Genomic DNA, 22,256 nt, shown 5'->3' on the forward strand with positions numbered 1-22,256 from the left:
CAAAATGTGCCAATTAATTTGCTTGTTGAAAGATAACATTAGGAATTTTTTAGATTTCTTGGAAATACCATGTGCCAATTATATTTACTAGCAGCTATGTTTTGCCTGGTTTATGCAAGTGACAGAAGCCTTTGGTGTCACTTAATTTAAAGATATAATTGTAAAGCGGAAACTAGCATACTACAACGCTTGGTCTGACTTTAGTGAGTATAAATGTCGGATGATGGCGAAAGGAAACCAAAACATTATAACCAGGTAAGGATGAAAAGTAACATTAGAGAAAGAAAGACGCTTTTGCTGGCTTTCTTTCTGACTAATCAACGGCCGCTAGCTGAAATGTCCAAGAGAGAAAATGAAGATCCTCACGATGGATCCTTTGTTTTCAAGTTTACAGATTCCAAAAAAACTTGATAATAAAAAGGGCCTTACTTGCCAACTCATTTTGAAATTATCTTCACCAAACTTTTTAGCATACCCTGGATTTTCGAGAAAATGTTGATGCAGGAATATTCCCCAAAAGAACCGGTTTTGTGGTCAGTAATTCAAAACATATGATTATTTTTACTAAAACTATAAAATGTCATATTTCAACTATCTTGAGTTGGATTTCATTGAAATTAAACAATAAAGATTAATATGATTTTTATTTCCTTGGCCTAATAAACAGGCGCAGATTCATTTTAAGTTTGAAATTGAGGTGCAAGGTAAAGATTGCAGCTGGATTTATGAGTTTGAAAGTGGAAATGGCCTCATTGCTATAGGAGAAGTTAATTCGAATTCTTTTTCACAAATAATTTCGAAGTGATATTGTCTTAATTCATCATTCTATTGATGGTTGTGGTTAAGCAAACAAGTTATATGAAATTTTGCAAATATACCATTCAATTTGTATTTAGTGAGTTCTTTTACCGCAGCCTTTCATTTTGAGGCAGCGACTGAAAACACAACTAGAACCAAATTATCAAAGCTTTATTATGTGTTGAAGTTTTACCTAAACTACTGCTTTTAAATTCGTATTTGAAAAACCAACGTACCTCTCCTAAAAGTTTCTTATACATCATATTTATTTGTCTTTAATAACAATTTGATGTAGCTTAGTTCATAGTTCCCTTTATCCTCTTCCATCAAAGACGATGACAATTATCGTAAATCTGCCGTCAAATGGAGTTGGGCCTAGCATATTGTTCAAATGGAGTTGGGCCTAGCATATCTTCGATTTTTGATATTCAAAGGCCAATCACTGTGCCTCCTGCTTTTACTTTGGAATCCTGGGAAAACACGTTTCGGTCAGTCGAACATTCTGATATTATCGCATTTTGGACCTTTGCATCTTTGCATTTCTGGCTCCCGTTTGCAGAATTTTACCCATATATGCCTTCGCTTCTATTTGCTTACATTTCTCAAATTGCCGACTGAAATCAAATTGCCTTCAAATGCGTATGTGCAAATTGACGACAATCGAGAAATATAAAAAAACTGTGCTAGCATTATGCAGTGTAAGACCATTCCTTCGACATTCTGGGATCTAAGACCAAAATTTTTATGGATATAAATAGTGTATGGGCTTGGACTTTTCCGCCAACTCTGTCATTTTGTTGGCGTTTGGTAAAAATTGATACCATAATTATCTTATTGTTCACAGAATTAAAACCAAAACTTACAGCAAACGTGAAAAAGCTTAGGCCCTGAATACACGATCAGTTCTTATTAGTTTTTGATTGACAGTTTATGGTCTTTCAAAACTGATGTCTTAAAGACATGGTCAGCTTTCTTCAGTTTTTGACTGACAGTTCGCACTGATCTGATACAATCTACTAATTCTTACAATGAAGCTTCATCGTGAAACAACTGCCGTTCTTCCTTGTGCTGCTTTGGTCGCCAAGGTAAGGCAAAAATGCTGATAAAATTAAAAAAAAATTTAGGAAGCATTGAAATTTTTAGAACTTTTGACTCTTGACCTGGTAATCTGAAATAAAACTATAAAATATACCGATAACTTGATTATGGCATGAAATAGGGAACACATGGCATACTGAAGTACTTTTCGCCCGACATACTGAAGCACTGGCATACTGAGGTACTTTTTCCAGGTTTGGATCGAAAACAATGTGATAGGAAGAATGACGCATTTGATTGGTTCTTAGATAGAATGCTTCAGTGTTCATTGTTTACGCAATTTCGTACAAGCTTCAAATTTTGCGGTACTAAAAACTTATACCGATAACTACATAAAAACATAAATTTATTGAAAAGTTACGAAGGATATGCAACAAAAAGAATTTTGCTTTGTTTTTGGTTCTTAGAACCTTCACCAAATTCCAATGAGAGGGAAAGGGCTTGTGCTCCATGTGGCCATATTTCAGCCAATTTGTGACACATTAAACTGACTTTGCACATTAGAGGTATTCTATAATGCTCTTTCAGATTGCGTGCAAATTCTAAAAATGACGTCACCACTTGCTTCAACCAATTAGTATGTGTAGCTGCTAAGCAAATGACGCTTGCCTAGGACGACGAGCTACTGATATCATGAAAAGGGCCTCGCCCTGTAGCCTCCCATCTGGCTGAGCGTATAAAAGCCGTTCTTTGCCCTTATGATTGGCCACCTTTTCACAACAGTACTGTAAGGACATTTGATTGCCCTGTTACATGATGTAACGACCCCCAAACAACATTCGGCAGCTGTCTGGAATCGTAAGGTGTTGATATTGATTACCGTTTATTACGGCGGTAATGAAAGGGATAGGTGCAGTTATTTTCAGCATAAGTACAAGGAAATTAATGCATTACTTTGTATGGATTTGATTGATTGGTTTATTTCTTGTGTATTAAAATCTGTATTGCTGTTCTGCGTTTAAAGGGAAGGTAAGCTGAAACTAGGGACAGTCCAGAAACGGTTTGTTGGTCCATGGTGGTTGGTCAGACGGGAGTGCAAGGTACCTAGATACAAGACAGGTGAGAGAGTGCTTCGACATTTTTATAATTCAGACATGTCTAGGAATGACGGGGTAAAGGGGAGGGCTATGGGGTTAATATATGAGAGGGCTAAGGGGTTTGTCATTAGCGAAAGACAGCTAATATGCATAGCGTAATAAATACTAGCCAGAACATGCCATTGACTTAGCAATTTGAATTTGCATTGTATCCGTTAAGAATTCTTACAGGGATTTTTACTACACTTCAAAACAGCATACAGAAAATCTCCCAAAAAATATTTATATTTGCCTTAGTAGTAGGTCTGAGATATACATATGGTTTAGATAGTTATATAAAAGAAAGACAGTTGGCCAATGCTGCAATTGTATCAAATATAGTAGATATTTATGTACTTTGAAATCCAGTTTTTTATTCAATAAGACTTGCGTCATTAGGCTTGCTTCTATTCTCTCTGATATCCTCTGCAAATCGTCGTCTTTTACAAATAGAAGCTCTAAAAATAATTGACTAAGAATTCAGTACAATGATAATCAGAATCATGGTGAATAACAAAACAGTTTTCCTGGAAAGAATTCATTAGATATTCGAGAAATATCATAGCCTCACAGCTAAATTCGAAAGAACATAAAGTGAGGCCTAACGAATTATACATTATTCAAACTACATATACAAACTATGCAAAGTTGTAGAAAAGCAATGGGTATCTTGCAAGCTGCGCTATCACATACCAACAGCACCACAAAGAACTTGTTTGGCACATTACCATGTGACATATATAATGTATGAACTCCGATTCTAGGGCAATGCTTGCCAATCAATCATTTATTATTCAAGAAAAATTAAGACTGCAAAATTCTAAATTGGACTGCCGGAGTATGGCCGTGGATGCAAATGTAAGGCCATATTATCTCTATGACTCGTTCTTTAAAAACTGAAAATTCAGTATCCACTTTACAAACGTTAGAATGATTTTCTTAGCCTCTAAGAAGAAGTGTGCTGTATTAGTTGTTTACCGGCAACTTTTAAATTGCCAAAAATCGATTAGATTGGCATTGAAATTGGTTGAAAAGATTGGTTGAAAAGACCATCTTAAATGAAAACCTTCTATATGAAGACAGAGAAAAAATCACAAGTTTCATGTCAAAACGACAATCCAATGTTGTAATTGGTATGGTAAAACAATTAAACTAAGCCATGTTAGATATGAATAGATTATTCTTAATTTCAATACCGTTGATACTAGTATTAGAATCTTAAAGTTTAAGTAAAAATGAGCCCAAGGAATGCACTACAGTACTAGCACTATTTTTAGTTATTTATCTAAAGTTTTTTCGAAATATTCTATATTTTGCTCGAAAGGTTTAAATTTAGAATTCTCTAAAAACTGTCCCTATTAAATCGCGCATCTTTTTTCATCGAGTTTAAACAAAAAGTAAAATTGAAAAATTGAATCATTGTATGAATGTTTCAAATAACAAATTGATGCATTAATGAACATAGTAGAAATGATAACACTAGTTGAAGAAATGTTATGATATTCTTGTTTCAAATATCAAATTAATGTATTAATGCGATGAACATAGTACAAATTATAACACTAATGGAAGCAATTTTATATTGCTCTTGATGAAAACCCAGTTATTCATACTGTATTAAAAGCATGGGATTTGTTTTCTGATGGTAGAGAGGAGCAACGCAAAATTTATCAAGCGGGTTAGAAATTCAAAGCAAGTATCAAGAATAAAAAACTTTAGAGATTCAACCAAGGCATTAGGAAAACTTTGAAATTTTATATTTTCGGCATCTAGGATACAAAACTCCACCTTACGGACTCTTGTGGTTGCAGGGTCCACTCCTTTTTTAGTAAGCCAAAATATTTATAAAGAGGTCCCTCTTATGAAGCACTAAATTCAAGTTTGATTTATAGAGCGTGGCCCCTCCACCTTGAAATTCGTGGCGTAGGCCTTGGGTTGTCTCCAAGGTAGTTACGATCTTCTGTAGATGTGTTCAAATTCACCCATATCCCTGCACAAGGACGTAGGAAGCATTTTCAATATGAGGGCACCCGGTTAAAGAGGCACCCGGTTAAAGAAGCACCCGCTTAAAGAGGCATCCGATTAAAGGGGTACCCTAGCAGAGGTTCTACCGGTTAAATATCTTGTTTACGGGGCACCCTAGCAAATGTTCCATACGTTCAAAAATTCTGTTTAAGGGGCACCTTAACAAAATTTCTATATGGTTAAAAATTCTGTTCAAGGGGTACCCAAGCTAAGATTCCAGAAAGGTTAGAAAGACTGTGAATGGAAGCCTGGGGACAATGACATAGATCTTTTTTACTGCCTTAGTTGTGAGCGTTGTTGTCAAGAGGTCTCGAAGGCCCTGTAATTGAAAAAGAACAAGGCCCTTTACAAACGAGGCGAGCAGGAAAATTTTGTGACAATCCTTATCAGATTAACCAAAAACACATTTGAGAATACTTTTTCAGTCCATTTCTTTACAATCGATCAAATAATTTTATTATTTAAGGCATCCATGCGTTATGTCTTGCCACTAGCTTTCTGAAAATGAACTTTTTAAGGCCTTAGGGCAATTTCCGCCACCCCCACCTCCAGCCCTGGTTTTTTGTTTGTAGTTTTGATTTTTCTAGAAGCAGAAGAAGATGGAGAAATTGTCACTCCTTGCTTTCTTTGCTCATTTCAAATGGCATCTAAGCATTTCAAGGGTACTTTGTGGCCACGCAGTTGGCAAAAAGGGCAACTTGATAAGCTGCAGAGGGGCATTTTACCTGAACTTTTTATAAAGTAAGGGGTGCGTGCCCCCTGGGCCCCCTAGGCCCCCCTGGCCCCTTGGCTCTTACGTCTATGTCCCTGCACTCAGTAAGCAGTCAGATATCTCCAAAAACCTTTAAGACAGCCAAATGCAAAGCACTTTGGGCTGGGAGCTCCTATTATATCCTAACAATATTCTTGCTATTTCTGAAGTGGAAACTCAAAGTTCTTCTTCTAACCCCAATTTTTCTATTTGAGTCCATTTCTTTTGTCTCTGCCTAAAGATACGTTTGCAACTGAACCTTCAAATTACACATTTAGTTTCTAGGTCTTCCACTCCAGCTCCCTCCCCCTCCCCTAAAACCCTCCATTAATACTTCACAAAAATATAGTTTATATTCACGGTTGTTTGGTTTAAAATTTAAAATTTTTATTTTCTCCCTCATCTAAAGCACCCCTCCCCCTTATTCTATCATTTCCAAATTGCATCAGAAAATCCGCTCTTCACCTAAATGGCTGACTATTTGTTTAAAAGAACTCCCCAGCCGAATTAATCTAACATAAAAACATGAAAAGAAGCTCTACTCTACTAACAATTATAAAGAGGTTTTCTAATTTAAGTCTTGATGTAAAGTATTTACAAAGATCTTATTTATAACACGTATCCTCGCATTTTCTGCATTTTTAGATATTGAGCTTATCCACAGAGAAGATGCCGCGCTCATTTCTAATAAGAAAAATTCTAGGACTCGACGATGGCAATTATACAAACGACGATCATTTACACGACAACGGCAACAGCAGGAAAACTATTTACGGCGACGATATTGTGAGAATCGTATCTCAAGGTTCGGAAATTTCTTTTCTCTTTAAATTGCCAATACGTGTTTCCTGTTTTGATCAACTGTGTGGAGCGACTTCGGCAACGAGTCTATAAAGTAATATGCAAAATATTTCGGTATCATAAAACGTAAATATATTTATAGCATAGTGCTTGTTCCTGTATTTCAAAAATAATTCATTTCAAAAATAACGTCTTTAACTCTAATGCTTTCTAATAAATAAAAAATTGTTTTTTTGCAACTTTTTGGACATTCCAATACTTTATATGCAAGTGTTGTACAATTGAAAAATAGATAGAAATGGTGGTTTTAATGGGTATTGAGGCAGTTGCAGACCCGTTGCTAAAGGGGGCGTGTTGGGCAAACAATTTCCTAGCTTTAGTTTTCTATCTATGTTGTGACGTTTTATGCGCTAAAGGGTGTAAGACAAAAAGCTTAATCATGTTTTATTATGTTTTCTTTTTTCAAAGACATTTTAAAAACCTTTGCTGTTACTATTCAGAGGTTTTGTCTGTGATGACGTCACTCGGAAGGTCAGCCACTAGTGATGTCTAACTGAAATTTCACTTAATTTCATTCTCCAGAAACATTCACCATGAAAGCTACTCATGTCTGCAGTGAATAGAATTTCGCCGAATTCGAGATCAGGCAGAATTCGAGATCAGCTCATTCAAAGTAAAGCATGAAGCATTATCATGACGTTTGAAAATAGCCGGGTAACTCAAATACAACCCCCCTCCCCCCCCTCTTTTGGTTCCTTTCTCTTTGTGCCCTATTCTACTGCTTGCAAACTGTGGTCAAAGCATGATGCAAGAAAGATCAAGATTCAGTAAAAACAAACACATTACTGCGCAAATAGAAATCTGTAGGAGTGCATAAATTGCTTATTCCGTACCGAAAGAAAAAATGTTGTGGGTTGCTGGAAATTTCAATGTCATTAAAAAAAGTACAGCGGAAACGTCATATCACCTTAATGGCTGTGAAACGGTGGAATATGCGAATTTTGCCTCATAAGAAATTGAAGACCATATGGATTTGTTAATTTGACATATATCGGAGAATCTACCGTTGGAAAATTACCTATTATACATTGATTGTGTCCGATATCATCCCGTTGCAGGATAAATATGAAAAGCTTAATCACCCGTACCTTAAAAGCATGCTGTTTAAAGAGTTGTAATGTATTGAAATTAGTTAGGTCCTCAGAGAGTGATAGGTAACCACACATACAATTTCACAAGAAAATGCGATTTATTAACCAAAGTACTTAGACAATCTCAAGAAGAATGATTGTTAACGAGTTTTGCAATGACTTTATTACATAATCTTTATTATAATCAAAATAATTGGAACATTGATCATAACAATTATTGATTGTGAATTTAGAGGCATGGTTGCAAGATAACGAAGAAATTTGGGACTGGTGCATGGGTCTTGCGAGTAAAGAAATATCGATAAGATTTCTTTACATTATCTGTTATTCATAACGTTAAACACCTTGTGATGTTTTTTCCTTTTTCACTTTGATGTCAATGTGATAAAGGTATATAGTATCCATTGCATTGATTTAGTTTATAACAACAAATGAAAAGTTTTAATAAATTTATTGATGATTAGTAGCAAAATAGCAGGGTCTCATTTGTAAAATTCTAACATTAGGATCTATGTACTCAAATACAAAATAAGACATTCAAAAATTTGTTTTTCATTTCAACTTTTAGGTGAGAAAAAGGTCAGCTCATTTAAGGAGAATGTGCACAAAGGACATTCAGTAGGTATTAAACGAGATAGAAGCTTTCAATGTTTGAGAGCCGATGGGTCACAACGAGATTGCGATTTTTGTCATAATGGTGCCTTCCACCTCTGTCATTCCAACAAGCTATTACTTTCTCGAGGAAAAGAACGATTGAAAATTGATTTTTCATCTATTCCGTCCGACAAGGATACTTTAGTAACAAACAAATCTTGCGTTGATCCTGAGAGCGACCAGCGCTTCTCTTGCACGTCCTGTGATATGTACTTCAGCAGACCGAGTGACCTGCAAAGACACTTGCTTATTCATATGAAGACGAAGCCCTATACATGTGAAGTCTGCGATCGAGGCTTCACGTGGTTTGGAAACTTCCAAAAGCACATGCTGTCCCACAAGGAGAAAACCGCGGGCCTCACTTCATTGATCGATTCTCCGCAAATGAAAGAAGAAGATTTGGTTGTGAAGGAAGGGAAATTGTTTAAATGTCGATTATGCCTAAAAAGCTTCACCAGGATGAGTGGACTGCGAACCCACATTCGCATGCATACTGGTCAGCGGCCTTTCAAATGTACGGAGTGTAGTTTTGCATTTACAACCTCGAGGGCTTTGAAGATGCATCTGAGAATTCATACAGGTAACGAATCATAAACTGTTTTAACTCTTACCTTTGTGTTCATCAATACGCAGATATACTTGAATATCGCTGCTATTAGCTCCAATTCCTCCACGTCAGCCAAGTATAACAACGATGAAAGCGGTATATCGTTAATTAGTGCATAGCGATTACCTTACATGCTAACCACAAAATAATATTTGCAGTCAGGTGTAGAAGGTCAAGGAAATGAGTAGTGTAAATCTGCAAGAATCCTACTGTAAAAACATAACAATCCTTGATGAAGGTTAAAGTTTTGACAAAATGCCAGTATGTCACCAATTAGTCACCAACGCCTTTTCTAGACAGTGATAGGCCTATATTCAAGTAAAAGCTTAGTGGAAAGTTAACGAATAAATTGTCCTTTAGTTTTGAAGCCATTATTTATCATTCTAAAGAACTTGGGGAAATTTTAGAATGCTAAAGTTTTATTTATTATTAGCAAAGTTAGAGCAACAGACGGGCTCTTTTATTCAAGTTTTGAAATATTTGCAAAATATTGCTAAAAAATTCTCTCGATTTTCCGTGTCTAATTCATTTTGAACTGATAGCAAAACGATGGGCCTGATAAAATGATCGAGCTACGTTCTTCGCCGGGGAGAAGAGGAGATGAATCAACTTTGAAAACACTCTTCCTCTCCCCTTCTTCAAGAAGACAGTTATTTTTATTTTTATTCGCCTTTTCGGTGTTTGAAAAGCTAAGAGAGCTATTCTTTTCAGCGGTGATCTAATTCCTCTTGATAGATAGATTTTGTGGTTGCCGCTGCTCAGATAACCCTTACTGGGCATGCTCATAAGATGCAAATTTTTGCCAACGGGCCTCGACTCGAATCGACCCAAATTCATATCTCTGACAAAGACAAATAATCCAGCATTCGAAATTATGATAAAATAGCGTAAACCAATGAAACTGAAAATGTCCTAAAACAGAATTGAATATAATGAAAAGTACTCTGGTTTAAACTGCAAAGGTCTTGGGAGGCATAGCACGTCATTAACTTCTTATTGACGATCTTTTGCAAGAAGTTTTAATTGATTCGTTTATTATTTAGGAGAAAAGCCGTATAAATGTGAAGATTGCCCGAAAGCTTTCACACGCAGAGATGAGTTGCAAGCACACATCTACATGCACAAAGGTACCGGGTGGAGATTTTATACTTATTGTAAATTGATAATGTAATTTTGATAGAGTTCTTATGGACATCATGTTACACCATAAACACATAATAAACGATGGTGATGAAATCTGCACATAAACCATAGCTTCTTTGTATCGATTACTTGTCTGGCTGCTAGATTCATTAGCATTGCTTAATTGATAAAATACTTGCCAGTTTTCTTGTAAATTATCAATGGAATCTTGAAGTTTACCGATTTTAATTTGCTATTAAAGATTAAGGAAAAGTTAGCGATTCCATCTCTATTCTGGCTAAACCAGCCTGAAACGTAACCAGCCTTCATAACTACATGTTGATTTGTTTCACAGGAGAAAAGCCTTTTAAGTGCGATGAATGCTCGTCAGCCTTCATAAGATATGGCCATCTCCAAAGACACAAGTTGATTCATTCAAATGACAAACCTTACAAGTGCAAGTACTGCGCAAAATCCTTCACTCAATACCGCAACCTGCAGACACACACATTCAAGCATACAGGTAAACAAATTTCTGCTCACTTTAGGCCAAAATCTGACGTTTATTAAACTTTCCAAAATAAGATGCTCCCACTTTTCAATGCCACCTACATTTTTGTGTGCTAAGAGCTCGTTTGACAAAAGTGATATCCCATTTACAACCATAATGTTTGTCCCTTTTTTCATTTAGTCATCATTTATTGTCTTTTATGCATTATATACTTCTTTCATTCTGTGGTGCAGCGCAATCAACAATGTAATGAGAAAATATAGTTTGGGACTGTCGAATGTTGACATCAAATCAAATAAAGTGATTGGTTAGCACTAAATCTTAACAAAAACCCAAGTCCTGCCTTTTTTCCAGCATCTTAATGTAGCCTCGTTTTTTCTTCAGGTGAGCGACCTTTCAAATGCTCGTATTGTGCCAAAGGGTTCACTCAATATGGAACATTACAGGCCCATGAGAGAATTCACACTGGACAAAAACCATTCTCTTGCGACCAATGTGACAGGTTTTTTATTACCTCGTCACACTTGAGATGGCACATCAAAAGGCACCACTAAACCTTTCAAACGAATAAGCAGAAGTGATGCAGAAGATCAAGGGCATTTTCTGGGTCTCTTCCTACGAAAAATAAACCCCGTGCTATATATAAGACTAAATCTGATTGAAATGTAAATTCTTATAAGTATAGCATGCTATAACGGCACTATGTCATTGGCTGCATTAAAACAATAGGATATGTTTCATATCGAGACAACAAAGCGGGACAAATTCTCAGCGATTTCTCCGTAATAAATGCGCCGTAGGGCTTATTGTAAGCATGAGCGATTGCCTGGTGGGACACAATGTCGAAAATTATAAACAGACTTTATATTTCTTAATTTCCTGAAAATCTTTTATTTTCAAGAAATTTTGCTATTTTCAGTGTCATACTGTAAACATTGAGAAATATCGTAGTCATACTTGATTAGAAAAAGAATAGTTAGTTATTTAAGCTGATAGATAAAATAATCAAATTTATTGTTAAAAAGGGAGGTCTAAAACCTGACTTTAACAACTATTGTTGATATTTATAATTATAAATGCAAATTCAAATGCAATTGCTAGTAGTTATCATGTTATAGATTATGCCTTCACTGATTTCTTGAACTTAGTTTTTAAAAATGATCTTGTCTCTCTTTATATACGATGAAAGAGTGTGCTAAAAACAAGGAGCCCCACTTCAAATCTTAACGGCAAAACGGCCTAACGGCACGATGCAGTTGATCTATGTAATCTATTTATGTCTCGAGAAATTTGCTGATCACTGTAAATTACAATTCATTTTTTTTTTCTATCAAGAGTGTTCGTAGTAAAGATAATTGATAGCCCTTAGCCCCTAAGAAGTTATTTACCATTCTACTGCCCTTGTAGAAAATATTACTTAATGTAAATGAGAACTGTTTATGTAAGTTTTATTTAGAAATAGGAATGAAAGGAAAGCATCTTTGAGATTTCTTTTTGGCTGTTTTTTTTCTGCAGAGTCGGAAATGTAGTTAATCTTGTGTAAGCAGAAGAAAATTGATCTGTATTCCATAGGAATGCAGTCACGTTGTTGTTAGGTAGTTGTGGAAGTAAAATATATATTTCCTTTCTGCTCTTTACAAATGTAGTTATCCTTATTTTCTAGAATGGTTTTGTAAACATTTAATGGTTTTGAAAACAAATCTAAGAATGGTACCAGCCAGTTTATTTCTCCACAATCCTATTTTCCAGAACTCGGTGAGACTTGTAAGACAATGCTTTAAAAGTATACTCTGGGATTTTGTTGGCTCTAGCTTTCTCTTTTGACAAATCAGTTAGTTCAACCTAACATATTGACGAAAACTCCTGCATTGATTTCAAAGATTTTATATATTTTTCAAATTATCTTGGTTCTACCTTCATTAAAAATACTTGCCGTTGGCATTATTGCCTTTCGATTAACTTTACTTGGAAAATGAATTTTTGCAAAATCTTTTTAATGTTAGAATTTTTGCTTGTTAGCAAGCTCCTAGAGATGTCTTTTTAAATAATTCAAAGCTAGATTGCCGTCTTGTAGATGCTAACAAAAATAAAAGTGCTCTGGTTCCAAATCATCGCAGACATTATGCTGTGTGAGGTCATTTATCGAACTGAGCATAAATTTGTGGAGATCGCTTGAACTAGATTCAGCTGTTATTCTTTTAAATGACGCTAATGTATATTTGGTCAAGACAGCCTCGATTTTTAATGAGTTGCAACTTTGTTTGTAGCATGTTGGTTTCTTTCTGAGGGTAATGAGTCCAAAGCATATTGTTTTAAGGTATGACTTAGTTATGGCGAAATCAAGGTCGCAAAGATGATGCAATTGTTGTAATGTAAGTCATTTTGTCGGTTGAATTTTTTTAGAATTATATTTACCATTTAGAGCACGGTTTGCCTATATTACTTAGCGTTGACTTTTGTCAAAACAAAAACACTCTCGGGATTTTTTCGCAATATACAGTTCTTAAACTCATAACAGAATATTTTATGCTAACCTGGTACTCGTATGAGAAAGCCAAAGGTATGATCTTTATATTACGGTATCTTACAAATGAAGTAAGAGTGTTCCCTCAAGATAATGGAAACTGAGGCCCGTGGGCGGTTTCCCTCTCCAACAATATTCTAAGATTTATCTAAATAGTTGGGATGATGGCAATTATGACACAAGAGGCAAAGGCTCCATGTCCCAACGCTTATTTTTCACAAATCCCGAGATAGATGCACAAACTGTCTTAAAGAAAGCATTGAATACATTACTAATTACATTATGTATAATAATGCTCAAAATCAATGAAAAGCAATTCTTGGTACACTTTTATCTTAAAATAAAAGCATATTACGTGATGTTCCTCAAGGAAGGACACTGGATCTTTTGCTCTTTCTTATTTTTATATTTTTTTTTTATATCTACTTTTATATTTACGATAAATACTGTTAACAATGAATCAACTGGAGTTCCATTCTGGCCCTTGGTTATAAGTTAACACTTTATAAAGTTTTCTAAAACTTGCTTACTAGCACTCCAAGATTCAAGCTTGTCGTATAATGATAATTTAATAAATAATTTTTTAAATAAGAATATGTAACACCTTTTCATATTTTATTTATACTCGTTCAAATAACTGTCAAGTTATAATCTTTAAAGGCTGTTTGGTAAGGTCTTTTTTTTCACTTAGGAAATGAAATTTGAAACGCTAGTCGAACACTTCGCTTTGCAGTTTGTTTTCAAAAGGCAAGAAGCTTTATGACGCACAATCCTTCCCAAATGTCTTGGTACACTCCGCCAAAATACCACATAAGTTCAGTAGCATCTCTCACCTTGAAACAATGTTGAATAGCAACAGTCGCAAAGCTGAAAATTCATCAGTGGTGCCCTAGAGGGGGAGCTCAGGAGGCTCAGCCCCCTTTGTTTAAATTCAGAGAGATTTTTGGGAGGGCTCAACCCCCCTTGAAGAGAGAGTTCATATTTGGTTGGACGAATTCTGCAGTTTTTTATCAGTCAATTTGTGTCACTGATTAGTTAGAATGATTCCTACACACAACAGAGAGTTTTTAACAGAATGTAAGTACATCGTGTGTGACAAAGGCGTGGTCATGGCTGTAGCCTTCTGAATTTGCATACAGCTCAGCCTTCCTTTCCAATTATTAGGACGGCACCCTGCATCCAGTGTAACTCTCTTATCAAGTTTGAGTAACAAGCTTCTCAATCAACCTTGTTTTAGTGGGTAGGAGGATATTTCTGTATCTTACGGCCAGAAACTTGCATTTCATCAAAATCTTTCCTTGACCACACAGTGTTCCAAGGACTTTTTGCAAGGGTTGCAGCTTTTTTAAGGTGAAGAGGGAGGTTTGGTGCGAGGTTAGCTCAGTTGCTAGAGGCGCTGACTATAGACCCAAGGGTCCGTGGTTCGAGTCGCTGACATGACCAAACTTTCACCCAGAGTGAGGAGAGTCGCCAGCTCTCTGTAATTCCAGGCATAAGAAATCACGAGGTGTGATCACATCGAGAGGAAGGACCAGGACACTGCTCGATAAGCATAAGCTTCTCAGTGTCCTAAAAAACTACCTTCGGATGCTAGGTGGGAACAAATACAAAAGAGGGAGGTCGAGAACGATCTAGGTAGAGATTGGTCTATGACACAGAAAAGTCGCTTACACGGACTTGGAAAAGGCAAAGTGGGAAAAGGAAACAAATGAAAGTTCATGATTCAATGTGTCCTTGGATAGATCAGTTAATGATTTCAAAATTTCACTAACGGCAGATCATTGGATTCTGGCCTTAAATAGTGTCAGTCATAGGAAGAAATAATCAAATACTTATCATATTTAAAAGATGCGATGCCGGACACTGATTTTTTCATTGATTGGCCTTCGTGATAAAAAAGATGGCACGACATTGGTTGACGTACCTGGATAATTGTCACACATGATGTACTGTATTTCCTTGATTAAACTCCCCCCTCCCCCGAACAAGCGTCCCTTACGAATAGGCACCTTTGAACAAGGCAAAGCTCCAAGTAAGCGTTCCCTCAAATAAGAGCCCCAAAAATGATAATTTTTTTTTATCTTTTTACTTGGTGATATGAGATATTTTCTATAAAAACGCCTGAGACGACCATGATAACAGCACTTGCTCTCTTGAAAGTGTGAAAAGTCATTACAATAGCCCTCTTTCCCTTGCAGATTTGACACAAAAATTTGAATCGATTCAGCAAAAACAAACACTTTTCTTGCATTCAAATTCCTTTAGTAATGTCTATGTGTTGGCACACTCCTTTGTAGCTGTCAGTTTCTTGTGCAAAACCATGCAACTTTCAGTTCCTTTCATTCTCTGCGTGTACATATACATACTTGGGACGGCTACTTTTAGCGCAATAAAACTTTTCATTTTCAGTTGATTTTTTGAAGGGCCCCCCCCCCTTGCGCCAAAGAGAAAGTTTTTCATACACCGAGATCAAAAAAGATAAACCCCGATTCTACGCTCCTTGCCGTAAGCATAACTCTCTAGAGAGCGCCAATTTTGGTGCTCCCTAAGCCAATTTTGAGCCACCATGCCACCGGGGCCCTTTTTAATTGAACCAAGGTGCCCTGAATTGTGTAACACCAATTGATAAAACCAAGAATGAAGCGTGTATCTTTGAAGTTAACGTTAAATGTATATTGTATGTTGAGAAACGTTCTTTAATATCAAAGATTCACTTTGTCGCAGCGACAACGACAACTCAACTTGTATGTGCAATCGTTAATTGCGTTCTGAAACGATCGACTTGGTCTGCGGCAAAGACTATTTCAACGTTACCAATATAGCAACAGCACTGCCTACGGTCGCAGAAATAGCAACTGAAAAAGATGCAATGCAGGATGGAGGAGAGGACGATTTTTCACCTGAAGGAAAGAAATTTGAATTAACAATATATAAAATATTTAATATATGTAATAAAAATAATAAGGATAAATAATTTGTTTAAAAGTGGCGTACTAGATGAAAGTCTAATAGCTATCAAGAAGCTAATTAAGACCAACTATGTATGAAGAATTAGTATAAAATGAATATATGGTACAATGTTGAAACAATGTTTAAGGTATAATATTCTAAATAAAACCAAACCCAGCAAAAAAAATTTACATAACCTACAGTCATATTCTACAGGGTATGCTCTTAATTCTTTTTTTAGATTATGCTTATCATTGGGACTCTCTTATACTGTGAGGTAGTGTTTGCCACAGCTGTGTGTAATCGAAATATTGGAAGCCAAGGGCATTCGTAATAGGACTGGATCATAATATATACTAATTGATGATAATTATGATAATTATCATAATTATAATTATCATAAAAATTGATGATATTTATGCTTATGATGCAAACCAAAAGTAAATTCATAACAACGATACGAGTTGCAAGCCTTTTCTCGTTGTAACCACCTTGGTACTCAGACCTTATTATGCATTCTCCCACAAGGAGAGGGGATAGGGGTGCCAATATTGATTTAAAAATTGATTTTTCTACTACTAAAAAGTATAAACTTTTTATTAGAACGCGATACAATAGGTAGAATTAGTCGATAATTTCTGCTCTGTTTTGTTAACATGAGAGAAAATTTTCAAAAGAAACCATGCTTTTTTTCTTCTAATTTGTCTTCTGAGGCTGGCGACTAAAACAAAAGGGACCCTTATCCTTATCACTACCAGGGGTCATTGGAGCCACCGGAGAAATAGTGTGATTTAGTCAATAGGCGTGGACCTGGGTTGAGTGGGCCAATGATGCGTCAGGGCTGGTTGAGTGGGCCTAGGTTGATTGAACCCGGGTTTATTGAAACCAGGCTGATTAATACAAGGGTTGAGTGGGACTAGGTTGAGTGGGCCTGGGTCGAGTGGGCCCAGGTTGGGTGGGCCTTGGTTGAGTGGTCCTGGTTTGAGTCAGCCCAGGCTGAGTAGGCTCGGTTTGAGTCAGCCCGGGCTGAGTGGGCTTGGCTTGAGTCAGCACGGGCTGAATAGGCTCGGTTTGAGTCAGCCACTCAACCCGGGCCAGGTTTGAGTCGGACCGGGCTAAGTGGGCAGGTCTAAAAAAATGCAACGATCCTGTAAATTTGTTAGAGTTGGAAACGGAGTCTTCCGCAGTTGTGAAATGTTCTCTTCTGTAAACTCGTTGAAGCAGTCATGTTGCATTTTAGAAGTTTTTCCATTTACCTCAATTTTAAAATTCTATTCTACTTCATCTAAAAATCATTTAGCATGCAACAATGAACAAAGACTGTATAACAAGATTACAGAAGATGAAAAACAAAAAGTTACCATAAAGTATTTTAGAAAATTGATAGCAAATTGTATGGAGGGGAAGTTTTTAAGGAGGAGCTATCTCAATAGAGAAACTAATCGAGAAAAGAGCACCCCATTTTTTTATTTTTGGTATGTTAGCTTTTGTTTGATAAAACGAAAAAGAAACTTACGGTACGCCATATAGCCGATCATGATTCCTCGATAGCCAGAATCCGAACGTGGTCGGTTGTAGTACAAGTAGACATAGCTTTTCTTGGCGGTGTAAAATGTTGGTGACTTTGTTCCGCAGATCCTCCCACTAACAGAAGTGCCATAAGAGTAAATAGATGAATTTGAAGAGTAGTTTGACGAAGAAGCTAAAAACAGAGGTATAATAATTGCTTTAGTTGTGAGTGAGGGAAGTAGAATAAAGAACAAATTAAGAATAATCCAGCCTCAGATTTTCGAAAAATTTTAAGAACAGTCAGCCTGAACTTTGATTTACTGGTTCTTTTAAAAAAAATGGAAGCTTTATAGTTTTTTATCAATAACTATTTTCAAAATTAGCACAGTTTCTGCTTCAGTCCACGAAATTCTCTCTTTGTGGCCTTACCACCCTCCATGTTCAGTTTGAACAGGCGGTTTCAATCTCACTTGTTACGCAAGTATTGAGAAAGAGAATTCACAAAGCCTTTGGATCTCATCTAAATCCAAAACCGTTTTAAACGCAGATGTTTTTAGATTTGATCCCGTATGAACTTCTGAACAGAAAAGTATCCGAATACTTTTGGATCCAATCTGGGTCGAGTCTCCTTGTAAACAAACTGCATTATGACGTAGTTTTCTTAAAGAGGCAAATAAGGATTACCATGAAAGAACCATGAATGATGTTAGGAATCGCTATAATTTTTAATAATTTGACAGATGCGTCTCACATTGTCAGTCAAGATGGTCCTTTCAATATGGATCTTAAGACTTTCAATGTTTGGTTGGGAAATATTCAGCTTAGCATGGCACAACACAAATAAGCTACACCTCTTATAGGTTTGAAAATGCTACAAAGCCGTACCTTTTATTTCAAAGTAGGAATCATTTGTGTAACATTTGGAGGACGATGTTCTGTACAATGAGACGTCCATCACAGCAACCCGTACCGGATTATTACCGGCGTAATGCGTTCTCCAACATGGAGTGCTGCTTGCTAAGTAAACTGAGGGCCAACCAGAAGAGTAGAAGATTGCTGCTGGAGATGCACCGCTTTTACTACGGAAAGAGAAAGAACAGAAATGAGAATCAGTCTTTTAAGTGTCACCTCATTCTGTTGTGTGAAACAAAGAAAGAGTTAGCATACACATTTCGGCGAGACCCGGGTAGTAGAAAGTGACGAGAAGAAACTAGGCATAAATCATGATACAAAAAAAAGTTTTAAAAACATTTTCAGATGCTCTGTAAAACAGCCAGTCAGAATCTTGATGCTATAGTTCTTATTTCAGTTCGCAAGGAGCCGGATAAGCTAAAACTGTTGATCAAGACATTTGTTATATCCTTGTTTAGCTATTGCCGTTGATTTAGATGTTTCACGCTAGATATTCAAAAAAATAAAATCAAAAGAATTCGCCAAAGAGCCTTTATAATTACATACAAGAACAATGTTTCTAGTTTAAGATAATTATTCAAAACTTCAGTAGAGAATTTAAAAAAAGCTTGTTGAACAAAATAATCCTTTTTCAAAAAACAATGGCTTAAAACAATTTGAGTTCCCATATATAAGACTGTGATTGATAATAGATAGAAAATAAAAAAAAATTAAAACTTACTGGCATGCACTGCTGTAAAAACCCATATGCGACGATGAGGTGCTTTTTAACTGGTATGTCAATGAAAACCCGGACCGTGTATTGGAACTGTTTGATTTAAAGACGATCTTTGCGTGTCCATCATAAGAATACATGTTGAATGGCTTTGTGTCGACCATGTTATCAGAGCAATACTTCCCAATGCTTTTGTATGAGCTGAAATTTCCCAGGTAAACAAATTTAATAATTTGAATGGTCAGAGACAACAAGAGGGGAAATGAGTAGATTTGTTAAAGCAGTGGCGGCTCGTGGGGTAAATTTTTGGTGGGGCTGATGGCGTAATATTCGAAATCTAAAGCCATAGACACGGAACGCCAAGAATGATAAATAGCCTTTCCCTTTCCATTCTTTACTACCTCTAATTAGCAAAGCTGTCATCATTTTGAAAGTTTTGATTGAAAAAAAACAAGTGCCACTATTGATTATGTATAATTTGTAACAATTAAAGTAATAGACTTGTTGTGAAATGTGAAATGTGAAATGTTGGTATGCTTGACTTTATTTATTTAAGTCCGCTGAACCGTTTCTCTCTTCACAAAAAGGGGAGTTCGTGGGTGATGTCCATAAAAACATAGACAACTTGAATATGGCCAGCCCGTAGACGATATCCTTTGCATTGCATATCATGGCAATTGAAAAATTGTCAAAGACCAAAAAGTTCAAACTGTTAATTGATTATTTTTCATATGCCGTGACACTAAAATTGTTCAAGTTGAAAGCCTGCATTGGAAATATGCTTTATGCCTTAAGAAGGCCTACGGCCTAGCCTTCCCATTTTGATCTTATTTCAGGATCGGCAAAATTAATTCTGATATAAAGACCCAAATTGTATGTTTTATTTCAAAGTTTTAAAGCTGAAATTGCGAGTCAACGAATACAGGCAACTCTGCTGCAACAACAACAAAAATTCACCTACCGTTGAATTGAATTACTTGGGGCTAGTTACCCCAAAGGAATGCAGATTCGAGCAGAATTGGCAAATTAGAAGGCAGTCATCAATTGAATAGTCAAGTCATGAGAGGCATTGATTGGTGCATCTCTACTAGTTTGGGGCTAGCCCCAAAAGCTCGGGAGATGGTTACTGATACGAGTGTTTGTCTAGTTTTCAAAAGAACCGCGGGCAGTTGGACCTAAACAAACTAGAGATTGGACAAACGGTGAGACTCGAAACAACGAAATTAGTGAACAGTGATAAATTAATAATGGGCGTTAACTTTATGTTACGTTTATAAATCTAAAACTTATTTTTGGGAAACTTTGGTAGGGCTGAGCCCCACTAGCCCCAATAAACGAGCCGCCACTGTGTCAAAGTCTTTTCTATTAAGTCTGCAAGGCAAGGAATCCTTCCTGCGTGAGCGTGCAAGAGTAAATCTAAATAAACTACGAAGGAGATGTAATTGAGCGCAAAGGAAAAATAGAATTTCGACTTTTGTAGACTCATGAATACTTAAATGCACACGATCTTATCATCATCACACCCGTCAAGAGACCTACTTAATGCGCATGTTCTCTTTGTTTGACATCAAAGGCTGAAGTGGGGGCATAATAGAGAGGGGGCATTAAATATGGCCCATGTAAAGACTTACTTGTGCGCCTTAGAAGTCAGTCGAATTTTGTTCCGAAGATGTCTCAGGCTTATCAATTGATCCTGGTGATGTGAATGAAGTTGAGGACCTTATAAATTGATTATTTAAACTTTCCAAGATGCTAGCAAAATTTATTGAGAGCGTTTTTATGACAAAAATTTGACAAGGGTATTGTTAAAACATCTTTGCTTCAAATTTTTAATAAGCCCCCTTCTCAAATATTCCCCCTCTCTATTATTCCCCCTCTCTTTTCAACCCTACCTAGAACTGGAATACATAAATAAATAAGCCCTTCCCCTTAGATTCGAATCTACTTGGAAATTTGTTTTATTGACGTGCTTCTTTGCCCATGCAGGACAAAGCAGACTCCATTGACATCAGCAGGTGTTCCTACCTGATACTGCCTCTTTGGGCACTGTACTCTAGATTCATGCAGGCACCCGCAGCCGTTGCACTATCAGGGGCCATAGCCCTCTCCCCCCTTCCCCACCCACTTTTCTGCAATAATAGGATAGACATTTTTCTCGAAAGTTTACTCTCACGCAACTTTGGATAATTATCGATATCTTCTCTGAATCACATTATTTTTAAATATCACTAGGAATAAGCAAGTATTTTATTAAAAGGGCGTTTTCCGGCGTTTTAGAGGGTGTTGCCTCAACAAATGTCGGCCACGCCCCTTGCAGCCCCCCTACTTTTAGACTGATGCGCGGTGCCTGGATTCGTAGCAGGTTTTGAAGAAGGTGAACTTTGAAAAACGCACTGAAATAGATTTCTTTCCATTTTGACCCTTTATTGGTCGTATTCCCGACGTTTTCAAATAGCATCGAAGTTTTGAGCTCATACCTGGTGAGATAAACTTCTACATAGTCTTTGCAGGTTGGCAAGTTCCCTTCAACGTTGAATGATGTCCATTTGATTTCCAGATAGTGTCTGGATGGTAGATACGGACTCCAAGGTTCGATAAAGTAGGTGAAATTCTCACCATGTTTGTAATCTTGCATTGAGAGTGATATTGTTTGCAGTGACCTTACTGCAAAGTTGGTGGATTTATACCTCACTTCATTGGCATCTCGCAGTGAAATTGCAAAAAAAGGCAAAAGAAAAATGATGGTTGACTTCATTTTGCTCTACGCGTGCTAATACAGGTCTCAATTTGAACATAGTTGTAGCATTCAAGTGTGACGCCCCCATTCAGACTGGATTATAAAAAATTTGTCCTGTCTCATTTTATTATACTATCTCTGTGGAAACTGTTTACCCCCGTCCAGTAAAACACGTTTAATGTTCGCCATATGGTCTTTTGTGTAATAAGTTAAAGATGAATGGGCACTTTAGCAGGGACGCCAGAGAAGAGGGCAGGGGGTCAACTACTCCTGTTACCTTTTGATAGGAGGGGCAAGAGGGGCCAGAGTGCCCTAT

The 22,256-nt window shown here is 36.7% G+C and overlaps 2 protein-coding genes across 3 annotated transcripts; one reads left to right on the forward strand and one right to left on the reverse strand.

Annotated features, from left to right (window-relative positions):
* Positions 1–2,753: 2,753 nt before the first annotated feature.
* Positions 2,754–12,344, forward strand: LOC135683695 (uncharacterized). The gene is made up of 6 exons (XM_065199027.2): positions 2,754–2,955; positions 6,394–6,553; positions 8,269–8,934; positions 10,005–10,088; positions 10,439–10,606; positions 10,979–12,344. The coding sequence occupies exons 2-6, from the start codon at positions 6,418–6,420 to the stop codon at positions 11,146–11,148; spliced, it is 1,224 nt and encodes a 407-aa protein (XP_065055099.2). The 5' UTR covers positions 2,754–2,955; positions 6,394–6,417; the 3' UTR covers positions 11,149–12,344.
* A 2,039-nt stretch (positions 12,345–14,383) lies between these two features.
* LOC135683400 (uncharacterized) lies at positions 14,384–22,007 on the reverse strand. Of its 2 annotated transcripts, none has more exons than XM_065198643.2 (5): positions 21,681–22,007; positions 19,210–19,404; positions 18,462–18,649; positions 17,584–17,769; positions 14,384–16,018 (listed from the first exon to the last, which is right to left on the reverse strand). In XM_065198643.2, the coding sequence occupies exons 1-5, from the start codon at positions 21,956–21,958 to the stop codon at positions 15,918–15,920; spliced, it is 948 nt and encodes a 315-aa protein (XP_065054715.2). In that variant the 5' UTR covers positions 21,959–22,007; the 3' UTR covers positions 14,384–15,917. The 2 variants fall into 2 exon arrangements, with proteins under 2 accessions (XP_065054715.2, XP_088965515.1); XM_089109389.1 differs by having other exon boundaries at positions 14,386–16,018; positions 18,462–18,655; positions 21,681–22,005.
* Positions 22,008–22,256: the final 249 nt, after the last annotated feature.

Source organism: Rhopilema esculentum, chromosome 7 (assembly GCF_057945365.1).
Source record: "Rhopilema esculentum isolate cy_ngs chromosome 7, ASM5794536v1, whole genome shotgun sequence".
NCBI classification, from domain to species: domain Eukaryota; kingdom Metazoa; phylum Cnidaria; class Scyphozoa; order Rhizostomeae; family Rhizostomatidae; genus Rhopilema; species Rhopilema esculentum.

Bases quoted from the DNA above. Each gene is read 5' to 3' on its own strand.
- LOC135683695 (XM_065199027.2), top strand. From the start codon at position 6,418: ATGCCGCGCTCATTTCTAATAAGAAAAATTCTAGGACTCGACGATGGC. The intron at 6,554-8,268 runs GTTCGGAAATTT...TTCAACTTTTAG, and splicing joins TGTGAGAATCGTATCTCAAG to GTGAGAAAAAGGTCAGCTCA. The intron at 10,089-10,438 runs GTACCGGGTGGA...TTTGTTTCACAG, and splicing joins ACACATCTACATGCACAAAG to GAGAAAAGCCTTTTAAGTGC.
- LOC135683400 (XM_089109389.1), bottom strand. From the start codon at position 21,958: ATGAAGTCAACCATCATTTTTCTTTTGCCTTTTTTTGCAATTTCACTG. The intron at 19,405-21,680 runs GTATGAGCTCAA...GGGAAATTTCAG, and splicing joins GTAGAAGTTTATCTCACCAG to CTCATACAAAAGCATTGGGA. The intron at 16,019-17,583 runs GTAAGTTTCTTT...TCTTTCCTTCAG, and splicing joins GATCGGCTATATGGCGTACC to GTGAAAAATCGTCCTCTCCT.